The sequence below is a fragment of the Cnephaeus nilssonii genome, assembly GCF_951640355.1.
Source record: "Cnephaeus nilssonii genome assembly, chromosome: X".
In the NCBI taxonomy this organism is placed as follows: Eukaryota; Metazoa; Chordata; class Mammalia; order Chiroptera; family Vespertilionidae; genus Cnephaeus; species Cnephaeus nilssonii.
In genome coordinates, this window is record NC_137071.1 from 20,153,370 (window position 1) to 20,166,043 (window position 12,674).

The 12,674-nt window shown below is 37.0% G+C and overlaps 1 protein-coding gene across 2 annotated transcripts in view; it reads right to left on the bottom strand.

Annotated features, from left to right (window-relative positions):
- DMD (dystrophin) overlaps positions 1-12,674 on the bottom strand; it is a 2,362,317-nt gene that overhangs the window by 1,553,423 nt on the left and 796,220 nt on the right. For both annotated transcript variants that reach the window (XM_079764882.1, XM_079764883.1), the window contains exon 20: positions 1,971-2,212. In XM_079764882.1, coding sequence (XP_079621008.1) covers positions 1,971-2,212 — 242 coding nt within the window. The remainder of the gene's footprint in view (positions 1-1,970; positions 2,213-12,674) is intronic.

Consider the following 12,674-nt stretch of genomic DNA (forward strand, 5'->3'; position numbering starts at 1 on the left):
GATTTCACTTAGGATGACTTCCCTAACCTCCAGAAAATATGTAAGATATACAATCTCTAGTGATCCCCATTTGCTCCTCAGATAAAGAACAAAGTCCTAACATGCCCTACAAGTCCTTTCTCTCTCTCCTCTGTCTTTTTTGCCTCCACCTTTTATCTCATGCCCCTGCCCCTCCATGCCCAGCATTTACAGTGTCAGAATGCTATAGATCTTTCAGTTCCTTGGTCCTTATTACTCACACCCACCATGTTCCTTCTGCCTGAAGCCTCTTGCCCAGCTATTCTTACTTAATTTTGACTCATCCTTAAAGCCTTTACTTAAATGTACTGGCGTCAAGGAAGCTGCCCTTGGTGGCTCTATCGGGGTAAGGTTTTCCAAGTTAGACATTCTCTCAGAACTTTGTACCTTTATTTAAGGCACTAGAGGTCCAGTGCAATAATTCGTGCACTGGTGGGGTCCCTCAACCAGGCTGGCCATCAGGGCTTTCTTGCCCAGTCTCTCCCCCTGGCCACGGGAGGTTGGCTGTGGGAGCACACTGACTACTAGGGGGCAGCTCCTGCATTGAGTGTCTGCCCCTGGTGGTCAGTGCGTGTCATAGTGACCAGTCGTTGGGTCGTTCAGTCACTCAGGGCTTTATATATATAGAGAGATTTGGCCCAGTGGTAATTTTTACATCCATTTATTTATTCACTTATGTAATGTCTCTTTCCCATACTGTAGGTAAACACTATGAAAACAGGATCACTGAATGCTCACTCCAATTTTCCCAAAACTTAAGTGATTGCTGCCCCAGTGGGTCCTGAAGGTAGAACCATGGCCCCAGCAAGACTGGAAGGCAAGGTATCAAGCCAAAGAGGATTATTCTTGAGCCTCCAAATTCAATGGAATCTGCCTTGCTAGTTTTTAGACTTGCTTAGGACCTGCCAACCATTCCCTCTTCCCTATTTTTCCTCCATTTGGAATGGTAATGTCTATCCTCTGCCTGCCTCACCATAGCATTATGGAAGCACATAAGTTTTCTGGTTTCACAGGTTCACAGGAAAATAATTTTGTCTCAGGGTGAATCATACCTTGAGTCTCACCCACATCTGATTTAAATGACATTTAAATGAGACTTTGGACCTTAGATGTCAGAGGTGATGCTGGAATAAGTTCTGACGTTTGGACCTTTGGGGCTCCTAGCAGGTGAGAGGGACATGAGTAGGGGGGAAGGGTCAGAATGTTATGGACTGAGTTATAGCCTCCCAAATGTATAAGTTGATGCTCTAACCCACATGTGATTATATTTGGTAACAGTGCTTTTAGAGAGACATTTAAATGAAGTCATAAGTGTGGTGTCCTTATCTGATAGGATTAGTGGCCTATAAGAACAAGAGAAAAATACTTATCTCTCTCCCTCCATGCACATGCACTGAGGAAAGTCCACATGAAAACATGGCAAAAAAGGCAGCTGTCTGCAAGGCAAGAAGAGAGCTCTCACCAGCAGTGGACCTCTGCCCCTTTTTTGGCACATGACCGAATTTTGCTGAGTACATGCTCTGTCATAAGAAAACCTCCAAATTATAGGGCATGTATCATTGGATATATGTGGTTCAATACTCTAAAACTGCCTGGCCATTTTAAAAACTGACAGAATCTATGAGTCATGTGCAATCACTCTAAAGACAATTTTTATAAGATTCAGGCAACCATGCATCACCTATTCAAACTGGTTTTCTTTATATAATTTACAAAGCGATCCCCCCAATAAGTGTAGTATCCAACTGGCACATCTGCCATTGAAAAAAATAGATAAAAATCGGAAAATAAAAGTGACTATATGCATTAAAATGATTTTTGATTGCACTTTTATCTTTACTATTTTTAAATCCTTAATAGGGAAATTTTATTATTAAATGAATTTTTATTCTTCTGGAAATTGATAAGAAATTCCTATTTCTTGTGCTCTAAATAGGAGGAAAGAATCTTACCTTACAGATTTTTAACTGGCTTTTAATTACTGTGGGCTCTGAGATGGTGGAAGGTTGGGTTTTCAACCAGTTGTCAGCAGTAGTTGTCATGTGTTCCAATTGTTGCAGCTGATTATAGAAAGTGATGATGTTGTTCTGATAATCCAGCCAGTTAAGTCTCTCACTTAACAATTGGCAGAACTCATTCCACCGGCTGTTCAGTTGTTCTGAGGCTTGTTTGATGCTGTCAGCATTGACACCCTCTAGAAAGAAAGATTTTTATAAGTTACCCACTGAAGCCACAGATTGAAAGACATTATCTGAAGACCAATGTGTCTCAGGTTTATAAAGTATTCATCATATGAATAACTTCAAACAAATCACTTATTTACTGATTGATAAGTGAAATTACTAAGATGATTTCTGATTGAATGCAGATTATTAGATTTGTATCTTATAAAAACATGAATGCAATAAAATAATAAATAAGGATGCATAAGATGTAGAGAAGTAGACTATATTTAAATAAAAACAAATATGGCCAAAGTTCTCATGGGGAATGGAAGATTGATTGTGGACAAGTAAACCTTTGGATGTTTCCAAATAAATATTAAATATCATGTATATTATTAAAATGTTCCTTCAAAAACTAACTTTCATTTTAATTTTAAAATAAGTTTGGAAATTAGTTGATATGTTATTTGGCTTTTTTAAGGGAAAAGGTGAGTATTAAAAATCAGTAATTTTGTCCTAGCTGGGTAGCTGAATTGGTTAGAGCAAATCCTGATACATCAATGTTGCAGGTTCAATCCCCAGTCAGGGCACATACCAGAGTCAACCTATGAACACAGAAATATGAGGAACAACAAATCAATGTTTCTTTTTCTCTCAAACCAATAAATTTAAATAAGCACACAAAAAGCAGTAATTTTGCTTCTGCTACAGAAAGCCAAAAATAAGTAGATTGTCTATATGGGTACAAAGAAGTAAAATAAGCAATAAGAAAAATAATCTTTTTAATATGACAAAAAGTTTTCATATTATTTACATATGTGGAAGTTGATCTGAAAGTTTGAAAATCATCTATAGCAATACCAAAGCAAAAAAAAATCTATCAAGGGCAAAATTTTGAAAACATAAACACATCATCACACTTAGCCTTTTGAGACCCTACTATGTGTTAGGAAATATACTGTATTTTAACATATATCATCTTATTTACATTTCTTATAAGGTAATATATGGTTAATGCCAATCCAATTATATATTATCCTACACATACTATGAAAGCAATATTATGCAATGCTACATGTCAGTTCACAAAATTTAGATGTTCTTACACACAAACATACATATATGTGTTTAATAGTAATGTCTTTAATAAATTTCATTATATAATGATAAATATTAAACCTATGTAGGCATCTCAAAAGGGATCATAAACTCCCTATAATATTTTTCCTGTAGATTAAAATACCTAAAGGGTAAAGCAATTTAGTGAAGAGCAAGCTGTCTAGGAGAATCGACTTTAGGGATAGGCATTTACTTCATGGAGTAAATATAAGTTAGTTGATAGGCAAGTAAGTTATTAAGAAGTCTGAAGACCATCTCTAGCAAACAAGGCCTGTGGTTTTGCTAATTTGTACGTGAGCTTCACTCTTTCTAAAGACTAAAAAATACGGAATTAAATTCAACAACTATATTATTATATCCTCTATTACTTTCCTATGCTCTAATACTCTAATTTTCACTTTATTGTAATTGTTATGCTGCCAAACCACATCTCTCAATTCATTTGAAACACAACTCTTAACTTCACTAATTTCAAAGTTTGAAACTACCAAAGATGACCCTGGAGAGAAAAAAACTTTGCAAATATTATTGGCAATGGTCTTTTCCTCCTTCTTCAGCTGATACATTTTAAAAGTAAAATGATTTTTTAAAATAAAGTGTAAAAACATATTATATGCATGTCTCCATATGTTCAACTATAAGAGGCAGCCCATGATTTATAGAAGCTAAATATTCTTCTAATACCCTCCTAGTAGTTAAAGAAAAATTTGGTTTTAAAGCAAATCTGGATATGCTGTATGATATATTGTTTGTGATTATTTGGTTTTTAGCAGTGACCAAAAATGGTATGTTTGGGGGAATGCCACAAAGTATCTGTAGTTCTAAAAATATGTTTACTACCAAGTATAAAATAATCCAAAACTCCAGTCACATAAGCACCCATTTTGAGAAAAAAAATTACAATAAAGAGCTAACATTATGGTTGGAAAATAAAATAAAATAATTTAAAAATACACAAGGGAGAAATTTTAAATTATGTTAGATAATGAATCAAAAATATGCCACAAATCTAAATGATCACATGTTTAGAAGAAGTGTTTTCAGCATATGTTAAATGATAAGGGAATGCAGAGAGAAATATCTCACTGTACCAGACAGAGATCAACCATACAAAGACCTGCTAGCATTTGGAAAAATACAATCATTAGTTAATTTTTAGCATGAATAATATACATGTTAATTTCATCAGGAATATATAAATCAAACTATAATGAATTGACAAACTGAAAAAAAGAAACTATAATGAAGTACTAATAGCTTCTGGTGTATCTATTAAAATCCAGGAATAAAATGTAATGAGTCTTTGTTGATTATTACCCGAAATGACCAGCGAAATATGTTGAGCCCCCCAAAAAATGTCCAGATGCTAAGCATCACTGTAAGAGGAATTAAAATGAGAAAAGTGAATTTCACTATGAAATATACAATACTCTCTACTTATTAGCTTGATTTTTATAATTGCCTAAAGACTGTTAAAATACAATAATAGGTAAAAGAAGGACCTCCATATTAAGATAAATGGTGAAGGCAGGTAGAAGGGTATAGAAATTCACAATAAGGGCTGTGTTATTAGGTAGATCTGCATTCAAATGTTACCTTCCTTACCAGATGGGTGAACTGGGTTCAGTTATTTAATCTCATTGGGTCTCAGTTTTCTCATGCATGAAATGAATACATGTGAAGTAGTCACACAAAGTCTGGCATAAACCAGGCAACCAGTAAATATTAGTCAATCCTAATATAAAAAACCCAGGGTCTATAACATCCAAAATGACTGAAGGTTCGACCGACAAGAAGTCGGCAACCCAGCACTGATTGCCCAGGGGGCTGCGGATCAGGCCTGAAGAGAGGCCTGGAGAGAGAAGCAGGGTCTAAACCATAACCTTCGTGGCAGCTGTTGATCAGCACTTGCCTCTCTCTTTTGCTCCGGGACTGGCCAGCAGCCATGCCTCTCTTTCTCTTGGGCCTCCGATGGGGCTGCTAATCAGCCCCGTCTCTCTGATCAGGCTTGCTGATAGGCCCAGAGATGCTGACTGGCATAGAAATCGACCAATCAGAACCAAATCTGGGTTAACTGCGAGGAGCCAATGGCTGCCTAGGAGGCAGAGCTTTTTACACTGACTGGCATAGAAACTGACCAATCAGAACCAAATCTGGGTGAACTGCAAAGGCAGAACCTAAGGTGGGGGCTGAGGAGGGGTTTTAAGGGCAACAGCTGTTTGGTGTAAGGTGTAAGAAAGTGGTTCCACTTTTTAATGACCAGTTTGGCAGTATAGTGCATATGGCTGGCTATCAGTCCAGATATAGGGATTATGTATTTTTGTCTGCCAAGAACATCTCCTCCTGATGAAAAAGGCTTTCTATCCCCCCCACCCCATTTAAGCAATCCTATCCTTTATAATCTATGTATACTACTAAAAGAGTAATATGCTAATTAGGCCGGGTCCACTGGCCATCTTCTGGATGTCCGACTTCCTTCCAGACAAAGCCATGATGGTGGGGGCTGAAGCAGAGGACATTAGGGACAATCAGGCTGGCAGGGAAGGGCAGTTGGGGGCGAGATCAGGCCTGCAGGGGAGGGCAGTTGGGGGTGAAATCAGGCTGGCAAGGGAGGGCAGTTAGGAATGATGAGGCAGGCAGAGGCAGTTAGGGGCGATCAGGCTGGCAGGGGAGGGCAGTTGGGGGTGAGATCAGGCCAGCGGGGGGGCAGTTAGGGGTGACCAGGCCAGCAGGGCGGGCAGTTGGGGGTGACCAGGCTGGAAGGGGGGGCAGTTGTGGGTGACCAGGCCAGCGGGGGGGGGAAGCAGTTAGGGGTGATCAGGCAGGCAGGCAGGTGAGCAGTTAGGAGCCAGTGGTCCCAGATTGTGAGAGGGATGTATGACTGCCGGGATTGGGCCTAAACTGGCAGTCAGACATCCCCCCGAGGGGTCCCAGATTGGATAGGGTTCAGGCTGGGCTGAGGGCCCCCTGTGCATGAATTTTGTGCACTGGGCCTCTAGTATAGTAATAAAACCCTAATATGCAAATCAACCAAACAGTGGAGCGACCAGTCGCTATGACAAGCCCTGACCAGTAGGGGGTAGACGATCAATGCAGTGTGCTCCTACAGGGGGAGCGCTGCTCAGCCAGAAGCCTGGCTCATGGCTGGCGAGTGCAGCGGCAGTGGCAGAAACCTCTCCTGCCTCTGTAGCAGCAGTGTTAAGGACCCCTTGGGGGATGTTTGACTGCTGGGTTAGGCCTACCCCCACAGGGGACTTCCCCCAACGGGTCCCAGACTGTGAGAGGGTGCAGGCCAGGCTGAGGGACGCCCCCCCAGGCTGCGGGACCCCGCCCAGTGCACAAATGCCATGCACCAGGCCTTTAGTGTGATATAAAATGTTATGTATAAAATTTAAAAGGAATTTACTAATAAGTGACAAATTCATAAGATTATTAGGGAATCTTGGGATATTTGGTCACACATCTATAATAATTTGAAACTAAATTATAAAGGACAGCTATGCCACAAATCAGAAACAGAAATTTCTAAGTGGCACTGGCACAGATATGATGTGGACCCCATAGAATCAGACATCTTATTATGAAGGATTTGTGTTAATTCATGTGTTAATCTGCTTCCTGTGCAACTCGAGTATAAATTTTCCTAAAATAAAAACCCTTCTAAGGAAAATGTCTTGCTTGGCAGTATCTGATAGAGTTCTCAGCTTAGAGTAGGTACAGAAAAAATACACGGTACTTATCAACTCATCCAACATCAAATCAATAGCTTACTTCATATAAATAAAAACATTTGGGGAGCAATATCCACAGATGCTAAAAGCCAAACACAAACACACATACGCAGTCTCTTCTGTTTCAAGTTTGCTTTAAAAAACTTGGAGGAGAGGACAAAAGCACTCTCACATGTCACATTACTTAATAAGTATGCCTTAAACTAAAATTAAAAATGCCATTACTTCAGTTTAAGTCCCTTAAAACTTTTGTAGAATAAATAAGGGTACTACGTGTTTCAAATGCTTACAGATTAATTATTTTACTATTATATATAATTGTTTTACGTGTATTTCACAGAATTATGCTCAACTCAACTGAAAATTTAAAGCTTTATGACAATTTGTAAGTGTAAATATCTGCAAAGTTTTAAGTATCAGTTATTTGAGCTCTGTTTTTCTAATTTTTTTGTTAGCTACTTAGGAATACAAACACTAACTCACCAGGCATTATGAACAATACTTATGGAAACCATTTTGTAGCAGCACATTAAAATCTCAGGGATAATGGATCATAATCCATTCACATCTCATATTCTAAACAACCCCTGAAATAGACTATGAATAAATATATTGCACTCAGAGGAAATGGATCATTACTTGAAGTGCATCCATTAATTTTATTACTTGTATACAGTGCATAACAGACTGTTAGAATAATTTTAATTGTGCACCACCTTCCATGCAAGTACTTCAGAACTGCCACTTAAAGTGAAGTATTCCTCATCAAGAATATTCATCATTAGCCATGAAGTCAGAGTAAAAGAATGCAAACCTTTGTTTTCAGAGATCTTGAATTAGAAGAATATTTGGAATAAAAACTTAAAATAAAGTTGCTAATAAATAATCATCAATTTTAATTGCATATTAAGTGAGGGTCATTACAAGTTTATTTGTGATTCAATGTAACAGATGAAATATAATGGAAATTTATTCAGAGTTTGTGAAAATAAGATCTGAGTATTATGGACTATATTCCAGCGGTTCTTTTGACCACAGTAACTTTTATACAACTGCTACCTCATATACTTTTAAATAATGCCTTTTAAAAATTAATATGTTTGGGATGGGGGAGGGGAATGGCTAGAAGAGGTCAATAGGGAAAAAGGGGAACTTATGTAATACTTTCAATAATAAAAATTTAAATAATAAAATAAAAATAATAAAGTAATAAAAATTAATATGTTTATGTAAAATTTACATCCTCACTAAATATAACATTTATTTGTTAATCTATCTCTTTTTACAGTTTATCTATTTCGAAACCTTATTGAATTATAAGACAAATGTCAGATTCCAACACATTTGTTTTTATGACTAATTTTCTATAACAATGAATACTATAATGTCCTCCCTTTACACAAGCACAGAATCTCTTCCTTTGCAGATAAATGTGTCTGTCAGTTAACAACATTTATAGAGTGTGAACTCCATGTAGGCCATTATTGCATGCATCCCACGGAGAAACAGGAGATATAAAAGAAATTGCCCAGAACTGAGGAAAGAGTAAGAGAAGAGGAAATGGATGCAACTGCAGAAAACTACTCATTCATGATGGAGGGGCGAAAGACTGCAAATAGTATTATTTCCATGCCCCGTTGATATACAGACCAGTTGCAGAATCTCTTCCCATTAAAATATATAATTGTCACTGAAAATCCTTTACAATAATGTGAAAAAAGATAATGAGTGTTTGGCTTTGAGGTGAGCCAAACTGACTGTAATCACTGCTCTTGCCCATCTGATAAAATTTTGTTATCAAACTTAAATGACATCATTCCTGTAAAGCACTTAATAATCTATAAACAAAAATATGAAAACCATAGTTAAGTAGTTAATATTATACTAGAGGCCTGGTGCACGGAATTCGTTCACAGGAGGTGTGTGTCCCCCAGCCCAGCCTGCACCCTCTCCAATCTGGGACCCCTCGAGGGATGTCTGACTGCCCGTTTAGGCCCGATCTTGGTGGGATCGGGCCTAAATGGGCAGTTGGACATCCCTCTCACAATCCAAGACTGATGGCTCCCAACCGCTCACCTGCCTGCCTGCCTTATTGCCCCTAACTGCTTCTGCCTAGTAGCCTGATCATCCCCTAACTACTCCCCTGCCAGCCTGATGGACGCCTAACTGCTCCCCTGCTGGCCCAATTGTCCCTAACTGCCCTCCCCTGCCAGCTTGGTCACCCCTAACTGCCCTCCCCTGCCGGCCTGGTCGTCCCCAACTGCCTTACCCTGCAGGCCTGTTCCCCCCCTACTGCCCTCCTCTGCAGGCCTGGTCACCACAACGGCCCTCTCCTGCTGTCCTGGTCCCCCACAAGTGCCCTCCCCTACAGGCCTGGTCACCACAATGGCCCTCTCCTGCTGTTCTGGTCCCTCCCAACTGCCCTCCCCTGCTGGCCTGATCACCCACAACTGCCCTCCCCTGCAGGCCTGATCTCCCCCAACTGCCCTCCCTTACAGGCCTGATTGCCCACAACTGCCCTCCCCTGCCGGCCATCTTGTAGTGGCCATCTTGTGTCCACATGGGGGCAGCCATCTTTGAACACATGGGGGTGTCCATCTTGTATGTTGGAGTGATGGTCAATTTGCATATTACCTCTTTATTATATAGGATATCTGAGGAGCTCTTGACTGTGTGTTATCACTCTGTGCTATTTAATTATGAGCCTTAGCAAACTTAGTATTAGGTATCACCTTAAAAACTTGAATATAACGTTCAGGTGATGATGGTTTTGAGATGTTCTTTTACTAATAATTGCCAATGGTATTTAAATATTTCCTTGGTGTTATATCTTCATACTCTTAGTTAACACATAGAAAACTATAATTAAAAATTGAAAGTGAAGTGCAATTTAATATAGAAAACTCCTATCACTAACCCTATTAGATAATTATAGTATCTCTGGAAATTGTAGTGAAACCATTTTTTATAGCTAAAAGAAGGGAAAATTGAGCTATGCCTGCATATGTTTTAAAATGAATGTTTTTTAAATATATTTTTATTGATTTCGGAGAGAGAGGGAGAGAGAGATAGAAACATCAATGAAGATAGAGAATCATTGATTGGCTGCATTCTGCAGGCTCCACAATAGGGATCGAGCCTGCAACCCAGGCATGTGCTCTGACCAGGAATTGAACCGTGACCTCCTGGTTTATAGGCTGAAGCTCAACCACTGAGCCACGCCCACCGTGCTAAAAGAAATGTTTTGGTAGAATTGTATTTTGGTAATTTCAATATTAAAAAAGGAAAACAATTTATCTAAACCAGGTGGATTTTTTTGTTTGTTTGTTATACCTGAACTGATAGGAGGCTATTATTTTATAAAAATAATTCAGAATAAATTTCAATATTTTACAGAATTTTGTGTTTAAATAAATATAAAAGTCAACCTTAAAGAAGGTCATATGTATCCTTTTTAAAAAATTGAAAATTTAAAAAACCTGGAAATTTCCCTTCTCAGTATAACACAGCTACAGGAAACATAATTAGATTAATAGTTACCCAATCTAGTCTCACGTTCTTATTAATGTTCTAGGAAGTGAACAATTTCTTGAGAATAAAGCTATTATACCAATCTGATAATAGTGACAATAAGGTTCATAAAGATTATATCCATGAAAAATTTCTCTAATATGAAGAGGTTCAATTTACCATCGAATACTCTGTCAAGCTGCTCCCCATACTTATCCAATCAATTGATGTTGACATAGGAACAGCAAATTAATGTTAGTTCAGATAATGTAGTTAAGAAATAGATAAATCAGTTTAAAATTATACCAAAATTCTATGTGAAAACCCTGGAACTATGATTTTTTTAGTTTAACACTCTCTCTGTTAGCAGCATTATAGCCTCTCTTTAGATCTTTATGATTACTTACACTCTTCTAAAAGAACTGGGACATCCTTAAGAAAATTGTTCATGTATAGGTTTGAAGTATGCAAATAATTTATGCAACCTCCTTTTTTTTGAAGGTTCCAAGTAAATTAATAAAAATATCTTACTGAATCTCTGCATATTTTTCCAATATAAATCACTGTACTGTAAAATTCACAATTAAATTCACAAAATAGTTTAAAATGTGCACTATATTGAATATTAACTGTATTTTAATATTCTACATATAACTCTTCGCATTTGATAAGGTGAGCAAAGAAAAAATTATCCTCGAATTAATCATAACTTCTATGTGATTGTGCAAAATGAACATGTGTTATAAGAAGTAGTGTTTTCAAGACATACAACTGATTTTTAATAAAACCTTGCAACATCAAATGAAAGTTACTTTTGCATTGGAATCATGGTAACCTCTGCACTTTTAATAATCTGAAGATCCCACCACCTGTTTCTCAGCACCTTTCTTAAATTTTTTCAAGAAATTGTCCTTGGAACTAAAGATTTTGTTTTCTACATTTGTTAAGTGGTGCTAAAAATTCATTCTTTCAGTAAATATTTAGAAATGGTCAAAAGTTATCTGGAATTATGTCTGATGTACCATTTGGGATCAAGAGTTCCAAAATTATTATAGATATTTTAGAAAAGTACTCTAATCTTACAGTAGAAAATTTCGTTTTCTATGTATATATTTACACATATAAAATATAGTTTATAAAATGCTTTCTTTAAAATATAACAGGTATACTTATGCTATTATTTATACCTATTTTATACTATAAGTATATGTTAAATGTTATCACTTTTAAAACATACATAAAAGGTATATATATATATTTGTACTAGTTGCATAATATTATAACATTGTACAATAATGATTTCCTTTATCTTAATTGTAAAATAAGATATGCAATGTGGTTAAAAGAAATAGATGTTTATCAATAAAAGGACAAGAACATAAGTATCTTTTATGGTTATGAGTTTTATTAGAATTCCATAGCCCAAACTTGAGAAAGGAAATTCTGGGCTGGTAAATTTGAGAGCTTTACTAAGCTAACTGTGGGGAAGCCTGCTTTAGAGATACCTCAGATCATATAATTTATTTAACATGAATTTGCTGCTGTCAAAGTTATCAGTTAAACCACTCAGCGACATGCACCTAAATGATAACCTTTTAATAGTTTGCATTAACTTCTAACCCAATCCTTAACTGTCATTTTGATTGTTTTTGTTTTTAACCAAATATAGTCTTGGGACTAATTAGGCAAAGAAAATGAATTGATTTCCTAGGAAGATCACTGAACTTTTTAATGCCAACATGGCAATTAAGGCAAAAAATAACTCATACACAGAATTCATGCCCTAGAATGTAGGCAGGTTCTGGAAAATGCTGATAATGCATGACAAAAACATTTGTTGCATTTGGTTATGATAGTTTTGTAAACATATCCTTTGAAAACTGAAAAAAAATATATTATTTGGAAATAGAATTATCCCTGATTTTCATAAATTACTTATATCTGGAAATGAACCTAGTAATAGAACAATTTGAAAGCAGGCTATTCACAATTGATGTCAATAACATGTTTGTGTGGACAACTTTTGAAATACTAAGTGTTAGCAAATTAATTTTATCCCATTCTTAAAAAGAAAAACAAAGTTTCATCTCACTTGAAAAAAGGTAAAATTAAAAAAAAAATGTTCCCCTTA